At 37.6% G+C, this 26,600-nt stretch overlaps 3 protein-coding genes across 3 annotated transcripts in view; 1 reads left to right on the top strand and 2 right to left on the bottom strand.

The window, feature by feature from the left end:
* Positions 1-799: 799 nt before the first annotated feature.
* LOC107194746 (histone-lysine N-methyltransferase SETMAR-like) lies at positions 800-1,803 on the bottom strand. The gene is made up of 3 exons (XM_015584462.1): positions 1,696-1,803; positions 1,507-1,615; positions 800-1,389 (listed from the first exon to the last, which is right to left on the bottom strand). The coding sequence occupies exons 1-3, from the start codon at positions 1,801-1,803 to the stop codon at positions 800-802; spliced, it is 807 nt and encodes a 268-aa protein (XP_015439948.1).
* Positions 1,804-9,039: 7,236 nt separating this feature from the next.
* On the bottom strand, positions 9,040-11,405 carry LOC107194652. The gene is given in 4 exon segments (XM_015584342.1): positions 9,040-9,152; positions 9,155-9,194; positions 9,345-9,541; positions 11,246-11,405. Coding segments are annotated over 4 exon segments (510 nt in total).
* A 7,217-nt stretch (positions 11,406-18,622) lies between these two features.
* LOC107194549 overlaps positions 18,623-26,600 on the top strand; it is a 219,094-nt gene continuing 211,116 nt past the window's right edge. The window contains exons 1-2 of the mRNA XM_015584227.1: positions 18,623-18,632; positions 18,705-18,866. Of these exons, the coding sequence (XP_015439713.1) occupies positions 18,623-18,632; positions 18,705-18,866 (172 nt within the window). The remainder of the gene's footprint in view (positions 18,633-18,704; positions 18,867-26,600) is intronic.

Raw genomic sequence — 26,600 nt, 5'->3', positions numbered from 1 at the left:
AGATGTGTCGATAAATAATCTACAATTATTGTTTTCATTTATACGACGATATATTTTAAACTGATGCTTTCGCAACTGTTTACTGAGACAAAATTGTGCAGAACGTTGGACAACAATTATGAATGTAAATGAAACAAGTATCGTTTCAAGTGCCCTGATTATAAGGCACAAAATATAAGCAGATGCGGAATAGAAATGATGCGGCTCCGTTTCTTCGGTTCCTGCGCATCGGTTGCACTACTTTCGCCGACCAAACCCGAGAACGAAAATCTTTATCGTGATCGTAGCTTTTCATGCAATTTTATCAGATTGCGCCCGCTGTTAAAATTCATCCGCGTTTAATTTCTCAAGGCTGCTAGTTCAGAAGAAGAACGTGATGAATTTTAATTAACAGTACCTCGTTTATCGGCATGTGCTGCATAATAATGCTCGTTACAAACGGTGAGAATTAATCTGCCTATTAATTAGTCGACAAGAAAGATGCAAATGTTATTTTGTTACTTTCGTACAAGCTTTCAAGAAATTACATATCGCAGCCACCATAGCTACATGGTGTCGCAAAATTACCTTGATCTTGAATTACAAGGTCAAATTTGTTTCATTCCATACTCTATACATTGTGAGGATAAAAAGTCTGAAAGGAACTATGGGTCGAAATCGACCGTTCTCTTGAAAAATAACGTTATAATTTCGTTCATTTTTCAACTAGTTTCATTTGTAATATATCAGGTCTAGTAATATTTAATGTCGTTTTCCAATACATTTTTAAAACTAATTTATTTAAACAAAACAAAACAATTTAATCAACGATATAGTCGCCGTTGTTTTCAACTACTTGTGCCCAACGCTCAGGTAGCATCTTAATCCCTCTATTGTAAAATTCTTGTGATTTTAATTCAAAAAATTCGGTCAAGGCGTTTTTGAGGCACTCTTGATTATTGAAATGTTTTCCAAGAAGAAAATTTTGGAAGGAACGAAACAAATGATAATCGGATGGGGCAATATCTGGAGAATATGTAGGTTGTGGGAGAACTTCCCATCCCAACTGGCGTAGTTTTTCCGCCGTGATTCTTGCAGTATGCGGTCGTGCGTTATCGTGATGAAGAATTACGTCCTTCCGATTAATCAGCGCGGGTTCTTTTTCTCTCAAAGCTCGGTCTAACCTTTCCAATTGTGCACTATACACTTCACTTGTAATGGTTTGGTTGGTTGGTAAGAGTTCATAATGAAGAATTCCTTTAAAATTCCACCAAACACACAACATCACCTTTTTCGCATGCAAGTCAGGCTTTGGCGTGGGCTGCGGCGCTTCGCTTTTGTCCAACCATTGTGGCCGTCTCTTCAGATTAACATAAAGCACCCATTTTTCATCTCCGGTAACAATTTGCTCTAAAAACGGCAATCGGTTTTAACGAGAGAGGAGCGAACTGCAGATTGTGACTCTTTGATTGCGGTTGTTTTCGGTTAATTCATGTGGAACCCACTTTCCAAACTTTTGGACCTTACCAAGTGACCGCAATTGATTGCAAATAGTTTTTTGCGAACAGTTTAAAGCTGTCGCAAGCTCTTGTTGCGTTATTTGAGGATTTCTAACCAAAAGAGCCTGAAGTGCTTCCTGATCAAAATTAGACACACGGCCTCGACCACTCTCGTCATTCAACGAAAAATGTCCCTCGCGAAATTTCTTAAACCAACAGTATCTTGACAAAAAGCACTACAGATATTTTTTGCAGCCTCATTTGCTTTTCTTCCCAACTGGAACTCGTAAAGCATGCAATGCCGAATATGCTCTTCATCTGCCATCCTTTAACCCTAGTTTCGCAAAGTAAAACAGTTCGAACACAAACTTTTCGCAGCAAAACTTGTTAATTACGCTTCACACTTTTTGTATGTACCACGCGTTTGTAGGTTATGTTGATGAAGTTAGCGGCAAGCAGGATTCTAAACGAACACTAAAAAACGACACTAATTATTACTAGACCTGATACATATTTAGATTTCGCAGTCAGATACAACTCAGATATCGTGCTATTGGTGAAGCAGCAGGGATTATTCATTTTTTACTTTATTTGTTATTTACACGAATAAGACTTCAAAGAAAGACATTTGCAAACCTAAAAGACGCTAGCCACGAGGCGGCAATTTACCGTCAAAGGCAGGAACGCCGGGCTCGGCGAGACGAGATGTTATCTGACACCCTAAAGCTGCCGGTGACCGACGCTCGAGTTACAATGTAACACAGAACGAATCACCCACGAATAAAAATTTAAACTTTTACTCCTTTCAGTGTACTTTATAAAAAAGGGTATGAATTCATTGAGATTTTTTTTTCCTCATGAAAATAAGTCCAAACATGACATAATTCAGACTATTTTCAGTATTACTTGTATAGTTCGATTCGCAACAGGAAGGGAACAAGTGGGATAATTGATCACAGTTTTGCCTTTTTGTTGAAATAAAAATAATTCTTTATTTTATTTATATCTCATCATTCGCAAAGATTCTTAGTATAGTTGCAGTATTCTAACTTGCAAGCATTCGATGATGAAAACTACTTTTAAGTATTAAACTTGGTGCCATTCGTGCATTGTTTTACTATGCTGGTATAGTATTAGATGTTTGAAACAACAGAGAATCGAGATCTGATGTGACGTTCTAATTATTCCTCGAAACTAAATAATTTTGTTGCTGGTGATGTCTTGTGAAAAGTGGCTGAAACCATCTTACATTTGATTGTATACGTAATTATTTATTTATGTAATTATGCAATGCGATGTTTTATTTTAATCACAGTTAAATAATCTATCCGGAATTATTCGTTAATAATGTTTTGAATTTTTTATCGTCATTAGAACAGCACTCGATACCATTAAAGTACGATTCAAAACACATTTTGTTGCATGGCTGCAAATGGTAGAAAAATAGTGAATTGCTTTATTGGGACACTCTGTGTACTTCGAATATTTACGTACTTATTTTAGACAATGAGCAAAGGTTTTCAAACATTTGGTCGGCAGTCGACCTGTCCATATGTTAAGACCGGGAACGCAGGGGAGGCATGCACAATAAGACCATAAAAGCCGTTTGGAGTGACTGGCGAGCTGGTCACGGTCAGAACGAACCCCGGACCTAGCCATCATGCAGTCCTCACTTCCACAATATTAAAAACAAATATAGTAATATTACTTGAAATCTCACCTATAAAATGAGCTGTTCGGAAAGATAGAGCAATTACAATTACTCTCACAAAGACCTGTAAAAGTGGCTGGTGTAACCTCATTTCAGATAAATAAGCGAACCGCGGAGCAGAGTGGAGCAAACTGTTGTTTTTTGTGTTACGATCGCAGAACTTTTGATAGAAATAAGATAGAAGAATGAATCTGTTTCGTGGTTAATGCTAAGATATTGCAGAATCAGAGAAAAGTACGGAAAAAGTGTCACACGCAAGTTTTGATCGTTGATTCATCCTTCTATCTTAGTTGTATCAAAAGTTCTACGATCATGACACACAAAAGAGCAGTTTGCTCTGCTGTGCTCCGCGGTTGGATTATTTATCTGATACGAGGTTACACCAGCCACTTTTAGAGGTCTTTGTGAGAGTAATTGTAATTGCACTATCTTTCCGAACAGCTCATTTTGTAGGTAAGATTTCAAAGAGTATGACAATATTTTTTTAAAATTTAAACATCCCTTGCCCATCACAGTGAAAATCGCGAGAAAGGAATTTTTTTATAATTTTCAGTATTCAGAAATGAATTTTTCAGCGAGTCAGTGTGTACGCGGTTTAACACAAAATATTTCGTCACTGTGTATCTGCAGTAGAAAAATACCAACCATATACATATTCCTAAGCAGTTAAGGTTACTTATCTTCTACTTACAGTATATACACTTGTTTCTATGGCCTATTGAGTCATACTTAATCTTTGCATATTTCTTATCTTTGCATATTGCTGAATCTTTGTATATTTCTTATCTTTGCATCTTGTCACTCGGCTCGATTATTCATCACTACCCACGAGTCGCTAGATCGCTGGTGCCGTTCTCGGCAGTTGCATTTTTTAAAACTTCTTTCTCCTCACTTTTTTGCTTTTTTTTATACAGCCATACTTGGTTTCTTATCGTTGCATTTTAGATATTAGAATAACTGTATTCTATTTATGTACGTCTTAATGATCAATGTATTAATGCACTGCATTGAGACATATTATGATATGTATTTTACAATATATTAGTTTATAATGTTACTGTTCTGTGCTTTACCATGTTTAATTGTAATTCATGTGCAAATGCATTAATATGTATATGTATATACAGGGTGTTCGACTACTAGTGGGAAAAAATTTAAGGGGTGATTCTTTGAGGCATAATAAGACGAAAATCAAGAATAACGAAATTGCGACAAATGTTTCGTTTGATAGTTATAAGCGTTTAAAAATTGACCCAAATAATGGCAATCCGCACGCATGGAGTGTCAGTGGGCCATAGTTCGTAAGGGGCGTACAGTCACTTTAAAGACTCAACGACGTGCAGGAAAAGTAGGTAGAACAACTGTCTACACACCCCGTAGAAGATGTCGATAACTTGTGCCCGCGGTATTTGAGTCGAATCCACATGTATGGCGTTAATTCTAATTACTCGATAAAATTCGCAAGAAATGTAAATATCTTCTTACGAATATTATCGAGTAGAGAGGGTTAATGCCCCCTCTAATTGTCACGTATGACAATTGTCCTGTCCAAAGTATCCACGAAATTAATCCGCACATGTGCACGTACACCACAGAAGTCCGCGAAAAGTGTCCACACACAATGTGCGATTGTCCTGTCCGCGAAAAATGTTCACACACACTGCGCGATTGTCCCGACCGCGAAAAATGTTAACACACTGCGCGATTAATTAGACCCGCAAGCGGTTCCTCCGTCGGGTTTACACTCTACGTGTTACACAAAACTAACACTCACAATAATTAATTTACAACTATTTATACTAATTTTTAACACGCAATAATTAATAAAACCTACAATATTTAATGAAACGTACAATATTTAATGAAACTTGCAATAATTAATAAAACCTACAATATTTAATAAAACCTGGAATAATTAATAAAACCTACAATATTTAATGAAACCTGCAATAATTAATAAAACCTAGAATATTTAATAAAACATACAATAATTAATAAAACCTACAATGATTAATTTGCACTATTTATAACAACGACGGACGCGACACTACTAAATAATCACTACGTAATTGCTAAATAAACTAAAACTTAGTTTTCCGAACATGAACTCTATTTGCTCGTAGAATGCAAAAGTTTCAGTTAGAATTGAAAAGAATTGCAAAGAATCAGTTGTTCGGAAAGGACAACTGATATTGTTTAACTGATCCTCCCTCGTTAGGATCGATGTGGCGTAATAGGTCGATCCCCACTCTTTCGTGAGCAATGTTTTTTGGGAAGGAAATGCTGCATGGGAAAGTGTCTTGGAGGTCGCGTTTCTTTTCGTATATTCTTAGAGCAACATCTATATTTTTTCTCATACACCATACGGGGCCACTTGGCCACGATGCCGAGGGTGTGCGAGGCTGGACATTATAAAACTGTCTCTTGTCTTCTGCAAGGCGACCACCCGCAGATTGCCTGCAACATGTTGCTGCCATCGACGAAGACCTTGCCTATTGTGTTTTCGGCCGTCCCTCTTGACATTAACTTGTAAAAAAAACTTTCAACTCCGAATGCAAACTCCATGATAGAAATGGTTCATATTACACAGAATGTATGTGTTTAACAATTTTCTTTATTTTATTTTATGTAGTTTCGTCATGCATCGTAGTGCAGGTGCGGCAAATTTCATCTTAGTTTCATTCTAATATGATTTTACGTTTTGTATGATCTATGTTAATTGCACATTACTTTTTTGCGGATACAAGGACCTCAAACACTTGGAGTAAGATCGAAGTGGTAATAAAATGTGCAATGCACATAAAACATACAGTAAGTCAATATTCAATATTTCAGGAATAAACAGCGGCACCCTCCGTTTCAAGTAGCAAGCCGTCTTCGTCGGTCTACCGTAAGCGGCTGGTGTCATTCATACGTGTAGACGACCTTGTCCTCCGTCGCGGGGTGCCGAACGATGTTTTTAAACGAGTGCATGCGTTAATTGCTTATCGTTCGAAGCTTCGCTCGATAGGATACCTTTCTTCCTGAAATATTGAATATTGACTTACTGTATGTTTTATGTGCATTGCATATTTTGTTACCACTTCGATCTTACTCCAAGTGTTTGAGGTTCTTGAATCCACAAAAAAATAATATGCAATTAACATGGATAATACAAAACATATACTGATGTTAGAATGAAACTAAGATGAAATCTGCCACACCTGCACTACGATCCATGAAGAAACTACATAAAATAAAATAAAGGAAATTGTTAAACATATACATTCTGTGTAATATAAACCATTTCTAACATGGAGTTTGGATTCGGCGTTGAAAGTTCTTTTTACAAGTTAATGTCAAGAGAGACAGCCAAAAACACAATGGGCAAGGTCTTCGTCGATAGCAGCAACACGTTGCAGGCAACCCGCGGGTGGTCGCACTGCAGAAGACAAGAGACAGTTTTATAATATCCAAACTCGCACACCCTCGGCATCATGGCCAAGTGGCCCCGAATGGTGTATGAGAAAAAAATACAGATGTTGCTCTAAGAATATACGAAAAGAAACACGACCTCCAAGGCACTTTCCGATGCAGTTTTTCCTTCCCAAAAAGTATTGACCATGAAAGAGTGGGGATCGACCTAATACGTCACATCGATCCTAACGAGGAAGGATCAGTTCAACAATATCAGTTGTCCTTTCCGAACGGTGCCCTTTGCATTCTACGAGTAAATAGAGTTCATGTTCGGAAAATTCAGTTTTAGTTTATTTAGCGATTACGTAGTGATTATTTAGTAGTGTCGCGTACGTCGTCGTTATAAGTAGTGTAAATGAATTATTGTAGGTTTTATTAATTATTGCATGATTTATTAAATATTGTAGGTTTTATTAATTATTGCATGATTTATTAAATATTGTAGGTTTTATTAATTATAGCGTGTTAAAAATTAGTATAAATAATTGTTATAAATTACTTAGTGTAGGTTCAAAATTAGTGTTAAATAGTTAAAAAAATAATTATTTTGAGTGTTAGTTTTGTTGAACGTGTAGAGTGTTAAACCCAACGGAGGAACCGCTCGCGGGTCTAATTAATCGCGCAGTGTGTGAACAGTTTTCGTGGTCGGGACAATTGCGCAGTGAGTGTGGACATTTTTCGCGGACGGAACAATCGCGCAGTGTGTGTGGTCATTTTTCGCGGACAGGACAATCGCACAGTGTGTGTGGACACTTTTCGCGGACTTCTGTGGTGCACGTGCACATGTGCGGATTAATTTCGTGGATACTTTGGACAGGACAATTGTCATACGTGACAACTAGAGGGGGCATTAACCCTCTCTACTCGATAATATTCGTAAGAAGATATTTACATTTCTTGCGAATTTTATCGAGTAATCAGAATTAATGCCATACAAGTGGATTCGACTCAAATACCGCGAGCACAAGTTATCGACATCTTCCACGAGGTAGTAAACAGCTGTTTTACCGACTTTTCCTGCACGTCGTTGAGTCTTTAAAGTGACTGTACGCCCCTTACGAACTATGGTCCACTGACACTCCGTGCGTGCGGATTGCTATTATTTGGGTCAATCTTTAAAAGCTCATAACTATCAAACGAAACATTTGTCGCAATTTTGTTATTCTTGATTTTCGTCTTATTTTGCCTGAAACAATCACCCCTTAAATTTTTTCCCACTAGCTGTCAAACACCCTGTAGGTCGACCGTTGTCGTCACACTGCGTTTCGTCGACGATGCGACGCATTTCGGCAGCCCTCGCACCGTCTTTTATTTCCTTTCTTGCACGCATCCAGGCTCACCACACACACACACACATACACACACGTGCGCGCGCGCGCTTGCCCGATGCTTCCTACCACTACAAGTATTCGCAATAATATTATAATGTCATTAATGAAATTAAAACATAATATTTCATATTCAGTCCTTAAAGTTTTATTTAAAAAGCATTCATCTTCCAATTGTAGAAGAAGTATTTTAAATACTATTGATATTTTGTAGAATTGTTTAAAGGAAGCAATTCATTTTGCAACAATGGACGAAATTTCCAGAAATGTTCCTATTTGTTTTAATAATTTTAAGGATGTGAGAATAGTATTAGACTGTATAGGAATATTTATATAGAAACCTAAGAATTTATGTTGTCAAATAGCTACTTACTCACAGTACAAACACACATAAACTATCAAGTTTATGACAGGAGTGACTCCTGGTGGCCTCATATCTTTTGTTGAGCAATATGTATGATGGAAGAACTTCCGATAATACAATTTTTGACAGAACAACATTATAAATTACTTAGACAAAAATGATGCTATTATGGTCGATAGGGGATTTACAGTTGGCAAACTATGTAAAGATCATGATATCAAATTAATTCGTCTTCTTTTGTTGAAAGAAAAATCACAATTTTCTAAGGAAGAAGCACTTATTGGTGCTGAGACTGCCAAAGCTCGGGTACATATTAAGCGTTCTAATCAGAGGCTCAAAACATTTAAAGCTTTAAGTTGCCGAATGCTCTTAGGCTTAGTTAAAATGGGTGACGAAATATTCACAATTATATGTGATATAAGAAATTTGAGCGCGCCAATTTTGAAAGAATACAAATTCAATTAATTAAAATAATGTTATAATAGATATATAAAGATACACATTTTAATAAAACAAAGTAGTGTTCTTCATTAATTGTAAAATTGACTTAAAAAAATTAACTGAATTGCTAGAAATACTATACAAGTGTTTAAATATGTACATTTGAGTACATAAAATGGATCATATTATTAAAAAAAATCTGTTTCAGAAGTATAAATAACTCTTGTGTAAACTTTTCATCATAATTAATAACTATAATTTTCATAGAATTGTCATACGGTGCATATAAAACCAAACAGGTCTTTTTATATGTAAAATGGTTATCCCAAATTGTATTTGCGCATAATAAAAATGCTTTTTTTTAGAAGTAAATTGTTTTGCTTATCTACTTTCAAATACACTAAATATTTGGCTACCTATTCTATATTTTTTGCTATTCCTTCATAAGGGCATTTTATTTCAATTAATTTTGAAGGTATGTATCCTTCAAATATGATTCCATCTGGAGAGTATCCAAGCCAAGGATTTAGAATTGATATTATTAAACCCTATTCAAAAATATAAACAGAATGAATCTGTGCATACAGTTTTCTGGTAATAGGATCATATTTTAAACCATGCTTTAAGTATATATTCGAAAGATCTTTTGGATAAAAGTAATTTACAGATTTTCTTTCCCAATCAGGTTTGGGATTATTTCTGTATGTATATAATTGATAACATCTACTGCCCGTAACTCTAAATTGTCGTTCCTTCTTCCACACTGTAAAGGAATCTTTACTTTATGTGCATATATTAATAGCATCACCTTGATATTTTTGGATCATGCATTCACAGCATCCTCTGAGAGGTTTGTAGGGTATACGTGACAATGTTTTTAAAAACAGTGAGCAAGATTGTTGCTTAAAAAGAAATTGGATTTTGGAGAAATATTCAGGAGGAGATAATTTTACATCTATCTCCATGGGAGCATGGCGTCCAGCTCTAATAATAGAAAATATACGTATGAAAATTGATGATCATTAATCGGGATTTTAGGTACTTTTGTCTGGATATTATAGAAGTTTAAATAAACTAAATTAAATTGATGTAAAATTAAATTACTGATTCCCATACATATGCACTGATGAAGCAGAATTCGTTGAATATAATTTTTCCTGTATCAATTTTTTCACATCTTTTGAAATTTTGTGTACTGTTTTGTAACTATTAATTTGTAAGCATGCATGCTCTTTTAGAGGACATGGCTTATAATATTCTAATGAAGTACTTCTTGGAGCACTCCATATGCACTTCATGTCAGTGCATGACAGGACATTTAATTTAGATATATCATTTCTATAATACAATAAAAAAAGAAAATTATACCTGTAGTTAATATTGAATTGGAGCAATTATTGTTTTAGGGTCATTACACGCGAAATCAGACACTTTTTCGAACACCATGTCGGATTTTGTTGAAATTTAGGTATGTTGTAGTCTTCAGCGATATAACAGCTCAATATCTCGAAAACTATGCCATCGATTTTAAAGTTCTTGGTCTTAAATTGCATGAATCTGAAGGGCCTTTCTAACTAGATAAATATGAAGTGGACCCCCTTCCCCTTTAAGGGGGGGGGGCGGGGGCACCTTTATAATTTTAAATGAAACCCCCTATAAAACGTTACATATTTAGATTCTACAGGAAAAAACAAGTAAATTTTGTCTGAAACATTTTGTTGTCAGATATTTCTATGATGAGATATAACGGTTTGAAGTTTCGACTTGTAGGTACTTACTTGAAGCGCTCAGAAATTGCGTTATTGATATATACGCGCTTGAGTCCTTTGCTTATTCGTGAAGAAATAAAATGGTCTTTAAATTAAATGTTCAAAATGTCCACCACGGACTTGTAAACATTTATCTACTCGAAACATCAGAGTTGTTCTAACATTTGTTAACATTTCGGGAGTCACTGAAACGCAAGCGTCACGTGTTCTTTGTTTCATATTCTCTTTTGTCGTTATGTTTGAACCGCCGACGACAAAAGACGTCAAGACAAAGACGGTTGTAAAATCAACAATTTAAAAAATTTTCAAAATTGTATTGCATGAAGCTGTATTTACCTGGTGCAAAAGATTAAAGTTGCAACAATATATTTGTACTTTTTACTTAAACCAGCCTTACAGCTACATTTTTCAAATTTTATTCTATTTGTTTTTCCGATAATTATCGTTATCTCATGTGGATGCTCTTCCATCAAGTTTGATGTTTGAAGACAAAAAGCTGTTAATTGGTAGTTAATATCATTGTGACTGGATATGCCACAACAAATTAAGTGGCCTGCGTTAATTAATTCTTCTCCCCTATGACATTACGGCTATTGGATGTAGAATTTGTAAATTCAAATAAACTATTTAATGTCAGAAACATTCTGCAATCTATTTCTTTTAAAAAATCGTTTGTTTACACTGCTTTCCACATATACTTATAACACTCGTATGAAATTCTGATCCGATTACAGAGCTTTGGTACTGTGGTGGCGCTGCTAATGTCAAAACCCAATAGGGATTAGATATCGTCGCCGCGAGCTGAGGTTCCGTGACGTCATCTGAGTTGATTGACTTGAATCCGGCTTGGTGTCCCATCACTATGTAGTCGTAATAGCTCTCGTGTCTGCTTTATTATGAAGAAAAAGACAAAAGTGCAAGAGAAATTCAAAGATAAGAAGATAGAAGTACGGGGAAAATAAGAATCCTGCAGGATTGATAGCTAGAATATTAGAGAAAATGATCATTTCTACGCACATTTTGTTACTTGGATCATCATGGCGATTAGCGCTTCGGTCAAGGTTACATTGTGTTAATATTACAGACTAGAATCACCACACGGTTTCGCTCTCGTGGAATTACACAGGGTTTAGAGCATTTCTTAATTGTCTAGAGTCTAGCCATTAACGTCGTAGCGTAATAAACAAATCTCAATATTTCCTTAATGTTTTGAAAGTAAAATATGAATTTGTATATCAATTTTATTTTAATTAAATTATTCCTACTAATTTAATTCCTAATGATATTGTTTTTATACGTAACGTCACGTATTACGTATTATTCAATTTTTTGTTGTTTATTATCCAAATTTTTTAATATGTAACAGCATATGTCCATCGGGAAGGTATTAGCTGTAGGATGGTCAAATAATCATTCAAATCGGTACAATAGTTCCTTAGATTACTTCATACAAATAAACAAACTTTACGGCTTTATAATATTAATAATATACTAACAGAACTCGGGAAAAGATGTTGTAAATATGTTGTAAAACTCGATATTCGTGATCATCGGTATTCATGGTTGTCATACATTCTATTGTCATTATACAGTAGACATTCGTTAACCGCACTAGTGGGGCTGTGGAGGGCCAGAATTCCAGGAACCGTGCAGGAATCGGTGACCAGTTACCCGAGCGCTTTCCCCACCACTCGGCCGATCAGTCGTGCGACGCAGCTATATATAGGGTGGGCTGGATATGCGCAGTTTACGGTTACATTAATTATCTCCGTTATTTTTAGAGATATTAGAAAATTTATTCACAGAAGTTGTTCAGTATGAAGAGAGCTATTACTTAGCAGTAACAAGATTTTCGTAGTCGGAGCATCTTCTAAGTTTTCAAAGTTAATTATGTTATTTTTATTAATGATATTGAAATATTATGGAATAAAATACTTTTATTACATAAATCGATTTTTCCAAACATTCTGCGTAATAAAGTATTAAGATATTATGTGAAAAAGGTAATAATTCGTGACATATTTTAGTGGCAAATGTCTAGCTTGGTTAGCATCTTTTACCCATTACGTGTGATCCGTGAGACAAGAAGCAATCAAGTGGCCACCAATATTCATTCCATCAATATTCATTGCACCAATAAAAACATTATTAAAACAGTATTATATACATTTCGCTTTCTGTGATGAGATATGCGTCTTAAATACGACACCGTATGTGTTCCAGCCTGGACGTGCTGGGCGATAGAGTAGGGTACGCGCACGTGTGTGAGAAATACGTGTGAGCAGGGGGCATGGCTTCCGTGCAAATAACGGTAGCGCAGCAAACGAATGTCTACTGTATGTAGTATGTTTATATAGTACATATAACGTCCCCCGTCTAGTCTTCTCCCGAGATATTAGCGTGACTCATTCATGTTAATTAGAATTAGAGCTGTGACTTTATAAGATACCCGGGTAGACAAAAATTACCCGGGTATTCATAAGATATCCGAATATATGAGACAGTCGAGAATTTCGATTCGGGAGTCGATCACAGCCGCATATACTGCGTTACTTACAATTAGCACCAACGTTACATTGTAAAAACATGACTTACTCATTATTATATGATTACTGATTACAAAAGAATATTGCAATATTATTTTCCAAATATTTATTAGCGTTTTTATTACAATATTTATACGCGTAAATGTTTGTAAGGTATCTACATCATGTGTTGTTTCTGTTCTTTTATGACATTTTTCTTTTATTTTTTTCTATCTTTCCTTTTTCAATTGCGTTTTGTCTGCCTTTTCTTCCTGCACACTTTTCTTTTCACAGATGCCGTGTAGTATATGTAGGTATATTAAGAAAAAATTAATATTCCTCAAAATTGCCTCGATAATCTTTATCGGCGAATGTTGAAAAACATGGTTTCTACCCGGTATTACTTTGTAATTAAATATTATTACATTTTTTTAAATAAGGGTTTTGTGCATGCACTTCACGGCTTCGCTACAATTTTCGGAAGTTATGTTTTAAGTGTCATAACGATCCGTTAATATTTGCTCAAGTTATCTCAATTTATGTTTCAAAAATTATTTACTTCAGACGGACAGAAATTTTTGATTTATAATTTTTATCTCCAATGATAATGATTGGACAAAAAGCTGTGAATATAAAAAATGAGTGTCTTAATAACACTATATTTCTTCAGTTTATTCCGTTCATTGCCGATACCGATCGAAAATGGCTGAAAAATGATCGACTCCCGAATCAAGATTCTCGACTATCTCGTAAATTTTGATATGTCATGGATACCCGGGTTGCCGGGTAATTTTTGTTTACCTGGGTATCTCACAGGTACCCGCGTACTCGAGTAATTTTTGTTTACTCGGGTATTTCGGGTACCCGGGTAAAAGTACTATCCCTAATTAGAATTATCTTTTAAGAAAATTAATTAATTTGAAAACAAAAGCAGTAGTGCATGATCATGACAGATTCGATCGCACTCGGGACATGTATAGTAACAGCAGTGACTACAGATATAATAAGACTACAGAAGTCATTGTTGTCAAGGTGTCATGAATTTGTGCCTCGAGAACGAGGGCCATTTGCTCTATTTTACTATAAGAGTATGAAACACAGTCACACTGCAGCATACATGTAGGATATACATATATGGATGTATGACGTATGCGACAGCACAGACGAGAATATCATCTGTGGTGATAGAGACACCTAACTTCGCTCTGGGTTCCTCAGGCATCCAAAATCCATGTCCCCTCGACAACAATGGCATCCGTAGTCTAATTATGTCTATAGTCACTGGCAACAGTCAAAAAGACTACGAACAAATACGCAAAAGCAATTTATACCCCGATATACCCCTTTTATGAAGTTAGGGACATTAGTTTACTAAATGATGTGTAACAAAAATTGAAAAAGTTGTAATTGTTCGGAATCGCGAAGAAAATAGTAAAAAGTTAATCTGTGGCTATAATAAAAATGTAATAAATACATGTCGAAGATTTATGTTAGTTATATACGTACTGAAACTTTCATTGAAATCGATTGATACAGAAACGAGCCACAGTCATCAAAAGATGTAAGAATTGTTACATTTACTACAGTTGTAGGTGGAAAATCGCGAAAAACTGTGATTTTCAACATTTTTAATCGTTTTAATAATTTTCAACATGTATATAACTAACAAAAATTGTCGAAATATATTTATTAAATTTTCATTACAGTCTCAAATAAAAAAGTTGTAGAAAACAACTATTTTTTTTCGAGATTCGGACCATTTGCAACTTTTTCAAATTTTTTTTACACATCATTTAGTAAACTAATGTTCTTAACTTCACAAAAGAACGCGTCACTCGGACAAATTTGAAAAAAGTTGTTCCGTTTTTAAGGGTGTACGAATACTTTTGTCCTCACTATATCGATTGATGTATTAAAAAGTACCTCATTTTATTTAAAAACACAAAGTTGACCTTTATGCGTCTACTCACGAAAAAACTAATAACATTGAATATGCTCAACTCAATACCATTCAAGCCTCCGCTGGAACATTTTTTGCTACGAGTAACAATAGCGAGAAAATCAAGATATCAAAATCGGATGAGATACCCTGTATATACAGGGTGGGACAATAACTATGTCCACTTTGAATATTGCCGTTATTTGTAATAATATAAAAAAATGTTATATACAAAAGTTACACGGTATAGAGGGGGGCATATTGTGACACACACATTTTCTGCGTGGGTGAAGGCATAGAGGAGATTTCAAGGTCATCTTTATTTTTTTTAATGGAATACTATGTTTGTTTTTATTGCGATGTGATAGCCGGCGTTGAGACAACTTCAGCGAGCTACCATTGAAAGTCATACAAGGTCAAATGTGGTAGTAAAGTAAACTTTCCTACATTACAGGAGATGTTCGAAGTCGTGACCGTTTGCGTCAATGCAAAGTTGCAATCTTCGTATCGCTGCATCACGTGCATGTCTTATCGTTTCTGAACTTATTCTAGCACACACATGTCCACATGTGCGTGGATCAAGTGCACCGGTACTCGGCAACTTGAAATGTATCATTAATAAAAAATCTAATTTTGAAAATGCATTTATACGCGCGCCGAATACATTATTGTCCCATTATGTCAAAAGGGGTGGTTAGAAATTTCCGAGATTTAGAAAGAAGCGTTACCGTACGTATACCGCGAATAAAGAAAGTCCATATTGAGGACTGATTACATGTGTCAGTATTTAGAGGACAAAAAGAAAAGACGATGTGTGGTTGTTCCATGCATATTTTCCATGCTCACCGACATCAAATCTAAAGAAAGGAATAAAATAGGAGGAAGAATACATTAGGATAACTCAAAAGGAAGATAAGTTTATAGCAACCTTAATATTTTATCTTCTATTATTCCCATTCAGATTTCAACTATGTGCTTATTTGTTTTCAGATGTAGAAAAGCAACGAATCGTTCGACATCGCATATGCATGGACCAGCTAAACAAAAAAATATAATTTTGAAAATGCTTCTCAAATTAATATCTTCCAAGCTTTCATTTTACTAACAGATTAAACAGTAAAATTACACAATAATGAAAAATAAAATGTAAAAGTAACACATTGTAAACGATTCGAGATATTTTTATAACGTGTAACATATTAATGTAATGGATTTTTCTTTCAATGTTTTCATATGTATGTACTGCAATAGGTAGAATAAAGGTAAAATCTAGTTGTAAGAATAATTTGTGTATATATAAGAGAATATGTATTTGTGTAATACAAAATTTAAATATTAAAAAGGAATAAATACACCTCCCACTTTTTAAAAATGCTTCTTAAATTAATATCTTCAAAGCTTTTATTTTACTGACATATTACAAAATGAAATTATACAATAATTAAAAATAAAAACTTCGCATCGGGATACGAACGGGGTTTCGGACGGTGTCTTCATCATGAGCGCGTGAGAGAATTCATGCGTTTCTCGGCGTATAGGTATGTTGCTTGGGATTTTGGCTTGGTTTGGGCGGCCATTCGGTCCGCTCGGCCGTCGCGTCGTAAATATGTGACGTAGGATTTTTGCCGAGAACAGCCGAAGTTTGCCGAAGCAGAGCGCACACGGACAGAGGTAGGAAACGCTTGTGTTGGGAGTCGCCAGCTAGGACGTAGTGGGGTAGAGTTCACAGCAGGGTAGATATGCTTGTGTAGTAGAATACGCATGGAGAGGCTAAGCGCTCGCGCGGTTATCCCACGATTCTGGCATCACTGGTGCCGTATAGTGTAAACCGACCTTAAGGCAGCAGTGGGTACAGTTAGCTCCCGGGAGCTAAAACTTGACCCCACCACCGTCCACCATTACCATGGAGTGACAGGGACAAGAATCTGGGCTTCTTTGTTTCTACGAAGAAACACGGTGCGAAAGAAAGGTTGGAAGGGGAAACAGGCGCGTTAGGTGCCCCTACGTTGCCTAGCGCTGACGTAAGGTATCGCGTGGGCCGAGTATGCGCATGCGTGTGCGAAGTAGCACTCGTACACGCGGGTCACGTGATCTGCATACAGCTTGAAACATGAAAAAATTTACATGTAAATTACAGTTTAATAACGCGTTTTTGAGATATGCTATGTAGCCCGTGTTCGTCCTAGAGTATTCAAGGATATCGTGTTAAAATTTGAGGAAGATCGGTTCAGTAGTTCTGAAGTTTTGCGTGAACATAAAAATCGACTCGCTCTTTATATAATACTTCATATTACAAAAAAGCATTTAAATAACTTAGGAATTAGCAGAAGACGACACTATTAGGATTTACTCATTTACGTCACCTAATCTGGTGGCGAAAAAAAGAAGCAGTCAAATCGGGTCAACTATCACATGTAACATACGGAGTCAGTACTGTTCTTGATCATTCGAAGCACAATGTTTTGTTTTAATACGCTAGATACGCTAAATATTTAATTTAAAGAATTTAAACATATATCAAAAGTTTGATTTCCACCAATAGAAACCACAAGCAAGATGTGTGTATGGACGTAATAGCAAAGCTTGTATCGACACTGTGGCTGCGGTTCCGAAAACCTTTCGATTTTGATGAAATTTATAGTATTCCATTATATTATAGTGTTCTATATATTTATAAATGTATGTATATTAATTTTCTAATGCTCTAAAAAACCTTTTACATATGTTTATTTGAGAGTATTTAAAACAATTTTACCATGTTTTATCAAAATCGAAAGATGAATCCTTTTCGGAACTACATCCAACACTACTGCATGTTTTCATTATTTTCCTGAACCTAATGCAATAATAATTGTTAACACATGATTTCGGAAATAATGAGAGAAGTAGTTGTTTAAAAATGTGGAAGGAAATATTAAAAATTGAAAGAAAGTAGCATTCTATATGCATATCTGCTTTTTGTGTGTAAAAAAATACCTATGATGTTTTTCCAGCTAAATGTACGTATGTTTTCACACATAATCATAAGTATTTGTATTTACAATTTATGTTAATTTTTTATATGTCAAGTTATTATATGACAAGTTAATTGTCAGTTTTATCATTTGTTGTTTAAAACAAAAATGTTTGCACTTTTCATTAAGGTTAGCCTTACAGCTGCATTTTGTAAATTTAATTTTATTATTTGTTTCAATAATTATTGCCACTTGATGAGAATGCTCTTTAGTTAAATAAAATATTTGTAGGTAAAAAGCCGTTAATTCATATTGATCCTCGTTTTCAGTAGACATTCCACAACAAATTATGTGGCCTGCAGCGATTAATTTTTCTCCTATGAAATTTATACTGTTGGACGTCGAATTTATAAATTCAAACACTGCTTAATGACGGAAATATTACGGTATTTCTTTTTAAAAATCGTCTATGTATTTATAGTGGTATACGACGCTCGTATGGCATTTCTGACCCGATTACAGAGTTCAGAACTACGGTGGCGCTCCTAATGTCAAAACCCAATATAGAAATACAAGCATATAAAGATTCTGCATCGTTCTAACTGGAATATTAAAACAGTATATAATTTCTGCGTATTTTTTGCTATTCGAACCGTCATGGCGGTTGGCACGTGGGTTAAGATATGATTTCATCAGTACTGTCGTAAATGATGCTAATAATGTTATTACTGCTTTGCAGATACGGTGCTAGTGCAGCAGGTCGACTTCTTAGAGACGATTTTAGAGGAAACGTCTGACGATCTGCAAAGTGATTCGGATCGCAGCGGTACTACATATTGGGTCGGTTCGGATTCTGAAACCGAGAGTGTGATACATATTCGGGCAAAGCTGAAATTAACGGGTAAGAATCGTAGCGAGGTATCTTTCTGCATTAAATATAATTTAGTCCCTTAATCGTCACATGGCTCGAGCAGACTAACAATAGATCCAACAATACCGAAGCTCTTGGATTAGATCTAAGAATGTCAATTTGGCAACAATTCCGAACATGGGCCAGCTGCCACGCGTCACATTACGCTACAAACAGCGAGAAATGATTTCGCATTGGCTGACAGATTTATTTATGAAATAATAGTTATACAGGGTGATTCTAGTAACTGGACCGGGCTATACAGGGCCGTTCCTGGGTGGTTTGCCGCCCGGGTGCAAAAACATTATCGCCGCCCTTATTAATTTAATATTATTTAATTCAAAATTTGACTTTCATATCTATATAGTTTTAGTTCGAATTACTCGAAGTTTAGTTTTTTAGCAGTCATCATGCAAAAGGAATATTTTTTAATGTTTATTTTCATAAAATCAAATAAAAATCCTTAAAAAATTAATGGTTTTATTTAAAATAAATATTTTATTCCGCATATGAGTACGAAATTAACGCATAATGTTTGTAATAATGATGTTATGGTTGATAAATAGCGAACTTTAATTACACTAGTTTACAAAATCCAAAAAATTCTAGGTGATCACCGAATGACCGAATAAATCACCGAAATTATCCAATAAATATGGTTAAATGTCATATGCAATTTTGGGCTGTCCATAAAAATAGATAGTGTATCATTCTTGTATACGAGGAGTGTTACAAAGATTAGCAAATACACGTAATAGTTATTAAAGTTAACATGTGGCTCAAACCATTGCGGGAAAAGCGCTTAATTCACAATATTTACTATATTTTTGAATAGATCCTATCTTTTACTTAAGGAGATCTATGACGTGTTACCGTTTTAGTCTTCTCGAAATTGGTTCGAAACATATAGAAGTTGTTAGGTTGGTGTGAGAATCTATTCGTTCTTTGTTTTTTTGTGAGACGGGTTATTTCTTCTTGAACTTGAGATACTTTTATATCCTTGCGGATGTTATCATTTCTAACGTACCATAGAGTATTTAAAATTTGTCTTAGATAAATTGATCGAACACGTTTCATTTTCGCGATATTTGGTTTGGCAGCCATACTCCATAACTGGACGCCATACATCCAGATCGGTTTGATAATTGTTTTATATATTAGAAGTTTATTTTGCTTGTGGAGTTTGGACTTCTTATTGAGTAGCTAATATAAACTTTTCATTACCTTTTTTGTGTTGTATTTTTTGTACAATATAAATGTTTCCAGGTTAGCCTACTGTCCAGGTGTAAACCTAAGTATTTAACATTTTCCATTTGCGGAACGGGTGTGTGATTTATATATAAATTTTCTGGACATTTTTTCTGAGGGTAAATGCGATGTGGTTGCATTTTGATGCGTCAACTTTAATTTTTTTGGTTTTCAGCCATGTTTCTCGTGCCAGGATCTGTGTTTTCAGGTTTTTTGTTGCTATCTTGATATTTTCATTCGTTTAGAGAATTGCGGTATTATCCGCAAATGTGAATATTGAAGTATTTGCTGTGGTAGGTATGTCTGACGTGTAGCGAGTATATAAAATAGGGCCTAAAGGCAGGTCCACACTTGTGCAACACGCGTTGCAGAACACATATGAAAGGGTCGATTTTAATGGCTCGACGCATAGCTAATGACTTCGTGCAATGTCAAGCCAAACCCGAGCATTTTGACCCGCATCATAGAAAATCGTGTGGCGCGTGTAAATCGGTCAACGGGCCCTCACTGCCGATGGTACAGGAGCGATATCGCCGGAGCGGTGACAACTGTGTCACCCTCTCCACCATCGACAGTGAGGGCCCGTTGATAGATTTACATGCGTCGACACGGTTTTAATAGTGGGGTTGTTTAGAGCGGCACGGCCTTTTATTTTGTGCAGCGAGAGAATCACCCTGTATATACTTTATTTACGAAAATATTATACATTATTATAAATATTACTACTTACTTCCATTGTATTCAGTTGGCGTCGAGGCATCTCCCGATCCGACAAGAATTTTATGTAATTATAGAAAAATCAAGTACTTTTATAAACCTACCTAAACGGTGGACGGGGCTTTCAGGTAACTGGGTAATTTAATTACCGAAGGAACAGTAAGTAAAGGCGATGATTGTTGCGCCTTTTCTTGTCGATTCTCTACCTGACTATTCCTTCAGTAATAAAATTGACCAACGACCTGAAGTTTTGTGTTAACAAGTAAGTCCATGAAAATGTGCATTCGAACAAAGTTATCTACACGTAAGTATAGTAACAATGTCATAAAGCAAGTGATTATACTTCGAGACTCGCCCTCGAGATTACACATGTAATACCATTCTGTGTACCTACAACCAACCACGATTTTAGTGTTTTGAATTTCAAAAATGGCGCGCTCGCGCGTCTTCCGCAAAAGGCACCGCTCCCTGCTTCGTCTACTCATAACATTTTTAGTGTGTAGTTTTTGAAAAATTGTTGGGTATTTCAAAAGTTATTGGTGTTAATTATGGCTAAACATAAGAAGAAGACATTGAAGGATGATAGGGAAGAGTATAAATTATGGAAAAGAATCAAAAAATTGGAATGTAAAGTGAAGCGATGAAACAGGCCGGACAGATCGTCCACGGATTCTGTTGATTCCGATGAAGAGAATCACAGCGAACAAAGTTTGAGTGTTACTTCTGTCAGGAATTTTCAAATTCCCATGGATTTATCGGTGCAGAAAGGTAAGTAATTACTAAAGCGACGCCTACAGACGAATTTTATAAGACACCGGACCGCGAAGTGCAACGTCCGAGACGGCGACAACGTATCCCGCAGTGCTTAAACCCTGTATCACGGCTCCGAGCGCCAGCGAGTCTTCCGCCCTTTCAAGGACTCGAAATCTCGATCGAACCGACTGAAAGCGACACGAGCGTATCATTCATCTTCATCACCATTGGTATGTTAAGACTTATTTGTATCTTTTATTTCTATTGGGAGCACAAATTAGTTCGGTCCGTTTTCAAAAGATGACAACTTCAAAGTGACAACTGATTTCAATTGTTTCTGAGAGATTTAGTTTTCTGCTTTAATTGGAAGAAAAGTGCAGCTGAAGCACATCGAATGCTTGTTGAAGTCTATGGTGACAATGCTCCAACTGATAAATCATGTAGGGAATGGTTTCGACGCTTTAAGAATGGTGATTTTAGCGTTGAAGACAAGCCTCGCTCTGGACAGCCAAAAAAATTCGAAGACAAACAATTGGAGGCATTACTCGATGAAGATCCGAGTCAAACTCAAGAGGAGCTTGCAGAATCATTGGGAGTTACCCAACAAGCAGTTTCCGTACGATTGAAATCCATGGGAATGATTCACAAGCAAGGCAATTGGGTGCCGTATGAACTGAAACAGAGAGACATGGAAAGGCGATTTTTCACTTGCGAGCAGCTGATTCAAAGGCAACAAAGAAAGGGTTTTTTTACATCGGATTGTGATTGGGGATGAGAAATGGATATTCTACGATAACCCCAAGAAGAAAAAATACTACGCTATGCCAGGTCAATCATTGCCATCGACCTCAACATCAACACCAAAACCGAATATTCATGGTTCGAAGGTTCTGCTGTGTATCTGGTGGGATCAAAAGGGTGTTGTATACTATGAGCTGCTACAACCTGGCGATTCCATTACGGGCCATCGGTATAGGCTGCGATTGATTCGTTTGAGCCGTGCATTACGACAAAAACGATCGGAATACGATCAGAGACATGACAAAGTCATTCTTCTGCATGATAACGCTCGGCCTCATGTCGCAAAAGTTGTGAAAAATTATTTGGAAACGCTCAAGTGGGATATTTTACCGCACCCGCCGTACTCGCCGGACATTGCTCCTTCTGATTACTGGTTGTTCCGACGGATGCAGCACGATTTGGCAGGTCACAGATTCACTTCTTTCGCAGAAATCGAAAATTGGCTTGTAACTTGGATCGCCTCAAAAGACGAGATATTTTTTCGAGATGGAATTCGAAAATTGCCTGAGAGGTGGGTAGTAAACAGCGATGGACAATACTTTGATTAATCTGTTAATTCATTTTGTTCTCGAAATAAATACATTTTTCACCACAAAAAAACGGACCGAACTAATTTGTACTCCCAATATTTTGATTGTTAGAATATATCTTTATTATTATTATAAACGAGAGTGATTTCCTATTCCTCCCGTTCCAAATCCAAACCGCGTACTTCACCGATAAGTTTAGACAGGGCGTGCTTTAGCACCTTAAAAGAGCCAGGGCCCGAAATTATAAGTAGAGAAACGACCGCAACACGGCACGTAACAAAATAGATAGATGGGTGTGCCATGCTAGCCGATCTCTAGGAGAGCCGTGATCGGGTTCACACTACGTATAGTCTCCTGGGATATACGAGAATTCCTATTGGAAATCCTCATAGGGAATTTGAATTTAATTTAATTAAAGTTGGGTTGTGATTTTACAGACAGTGAAAACGATTTAGAGTAGATCGCGTTTGCCCCTCTCCCTAGTGCTCTCAAGGAACGCGACGCAAAATGATAGCCCACCGGACTTTACCGAAATTTCTCCGAGGAGTAAATATCAGCTACATCAGGGACTATCACCCCGTTCTGGGTCTGTTATCGTACCCTTCCCTAAAGTTGATGCCCTCTCTCTCCAACGCACCACGGTTCGGTGCAGCGTCTGCCAAGCGCCCCCATGACCCGTCGCCAATTGTGTTCCAGGATCATGGTTTTTACCGGCACGTACCCGTTAAGGCGAGGTCTGTTTTAGTAATGCCTTACTTTTACATTCGGTGCCTCGTCTAAATGGACTGCCTTCCGGAATACGATGGTCACAGGCCTCGTTGGGCCGATATCTCGCAAAGTGATGCTCTTCATCACTTGCGAGCGATCCTGGTGTCTGTTTACTTAACTCCATCCCTGGATGCACCCTTGTTCCGATCCATCCAGTCTGGTGTGTGACCTCGCGCCCTTATCCATTGTCCATAGTGTCCAATTATCTTGTCAAGATCAGACACTGCCCTCTCGCTATTATGGGTGCGGTCAGTGTCCCCGCTCCCTATGCCAGGGACAGTGTCCGATAACTCCATCCTCTTGCTTACTCTGAAAACTCTGCAGGAATTTTGGCAGATGTATCATGCAATATAAACACCCTCATCTTCATCAAGTTTTATTGCCGATTCTCAGGGCCCTCCCATTCCGCATTCTCCATGGATCTTGTGGCTCGACCCCTATCTCCCATGAAGGACCGCCTTCCGATGGCTAATCCTTCCGGGGTTTGGGGGGGATTGAGAGGTATTTTTTTGTGTCTGAATTCGACAGGGTTTCCCATCTATCTCCTTCTGCACTCTAGCACTTCACGAATAGACTACGTGACTTGGATTCCCAGCAATCACATGCCAAATTCCCATGTCACTTCCAATTCATATCCCATCTTACCTCCTCATACGAGGCCGAATTCATGTTTCAAAATACTTGTACAAAATGGAGCGAATCCTAGGGTATCCTATCCCATCCTTAAGTGAACTCTTGGTTTATCGACCTTCAGTTCACCCGATTAGTTCCTTCCATTTTTTGTAAATTGGGTCTGCACCCAACGTAAACTCACCAACCCGACATCCTATGGCTTCATTCTATGTCCTTTTTCGCTTTTCCATACACCACTTTTTCCTACCTTGCCCGTATTCTGCTTCTGCCAATGGAACCAATCTTCTCTCCCCCTCTAACGGAGGTCCCTCAGATCCTCGATTGACCAGTTTATCCGCCAACTCATTTCCCGTATCCCCGTATGTCCCGGGATCCAATATACCGTTACCTTGTTTCCCAATCGTGCCAAATTGTTAAGGTTATCCTTACATCTTTTTACCGTTACCCATGTTTGCATCATCCCTTGGTATACTTAACAGTACCACTTGGCTATTGGTGAATATATTTGTATTATTGTTTCTGGTATTCCTATCCATCAGCATTTGAGTGCACCTAATAATTGCATATGCTTCTGCCTGAAAAACCGTAACATTCCTACCAAGCTTGACGTAATGATTTTCCCTACGAACATTCGTCCAGCCTGCCCGAATTGGGACCTAGTTTAGTTTAGTTTAGTTTAGTTTAGAACGTGGTCACTTGGGAGAGGGGAATTTCAATACTCCCTTCCAAGGCCCAGCCTTGACTTCGGCGCCGGTGGCTATCGCATAGTCTCGCAATTGAGACTACCGTGGGCATTACCCGAAGAGAATATTTCCCCCGACTTTCCAATCGCTCCAACTTTTTAAGGCCCGGGCCATATGTAGGAAGTGAAGTATTCGTGCGGGGGGCGGAGAGTCACTCGAATCGTCTCATCCCTACTTAATGTTTAATCTACAGGAGTATGGTCATCGGGGCAACCGATTCTTCGTCTCCTGAAGGAAATACCAGCTTACTCTTTGCTTCATCCACAGACCGAGTTTTTACCTGTCTATGTCCCGAATAATTCAGGAACCACTGGTACCCTTTTCGAAACTACCACCTCCCATTCTCAAGATTTAAGGACTGATCGGATTCGCATTATTTATCATCTTCAAGGATATACATGAATTTCGATTCAGAAATTTCATGCAGGGAATGTGAATTTAGTCTCACTATATAGTCGGGTAATAAATTTAAGATAGTAAAGACAAGTATAAGAGTAGATCACGTGTTCCGAATGTTCCCCCCTCCCCCACGCCCACCCTCAAAAGTAACAAGGAACGCGACGACGAATGATAACCCGCCGGACTTCGCCGAAATTTCTCGTAAAGAGTGAATATCAGTTTCATCAGGGGCTATCACCGCATTCTGGGTCTTATAAAAACGTACCCTACACTAGTGTTGATGCCGTCTCTCTCAGACGTACTACGGATCGTTGCAGAGCCTGCCAAACGCCTCATGATTCATCGCCTGATGTGGTCCCGAATCACAGTTTTAACGGCACGTTCTCGTTAGAGCGAGGCCTTGTTTCAGCAGTTCCATGCTTTACGTTCGGCGCCACATCCTTATGGATTGCTTTCCGAATTACTATTCTACAAAACTCGTTGAGCCGATATCTCGCAAAGCGATGCTCTTCATCCTTCCGAGACTCGGTTTATCAGTATACGTTTTGTTATCCGGTATCGCATTCGGGCCCCTACGCGTATATACTATTCAAATGGCACTACCAGGCCCCCGAAGCGTATCCGCCTGGGACAAGCCCCCCCCTCCCCTCGGGCCCCAATGAGCGACTCTGTTTTTTATCTGCCTTTCTCTCTCCCCGGTCGAATCTCTTGCATGACCCTCCCAGTTTGATGTATGACCACGCGTCCTTATCCGTTGTCCTTGATGCCCAACTGGTTAGTCGAAGTTAAACATTGCTCTGTTGCTATTACAGGTGCGTTCGGTATACCCCCATCGATACCAGCAACAGTGTCCGGCTTCGAGTCGTTTACTTATCCTGAGGATTGTGGGAAAATATTTTGGCTGGTGTAGTCCTGGGGTGGGACTCCGACGTAGTGTGGGACTCGCACACACTAAAACCCCCGCGGCTGCCTTCTCGGGCGGAACTCGGAGGTGGCGGGATCTCGTATGAACGCACCGCCACCGCCGCGCCTGTGCTCCCCATATCGGGGGGCCCGTTCCGTGGGGGCGATCCGGGGGCGATCCTTGGATGCAGCCGGGGACCCCACCCCGACTGCATCAGCGGCCCCGGCGG

The sequence above is a fragment of the Dufourea novaeangliae genome, unplaced genomic scaffold (genome assembly GCF_001272555.1).
Source record: "Dufourea novaeangliae isolate 0120121106 unplaced genomic scaffold, ASM127255v1 scaffold10, whole genome shotgun sequence".
Classification (NCBI taxonomy): Eukaryota; Metazoa; Arthropoda; class Insecta; order Hymenoptera; family Halictidae; genus Dufourea; species Dufourea novaeangliae.
The sequence above is the reverse complement of the archived record's forward strand: the minus strand, read 5'-3'. Positions and strand labels throughout refer to the sequence as shown.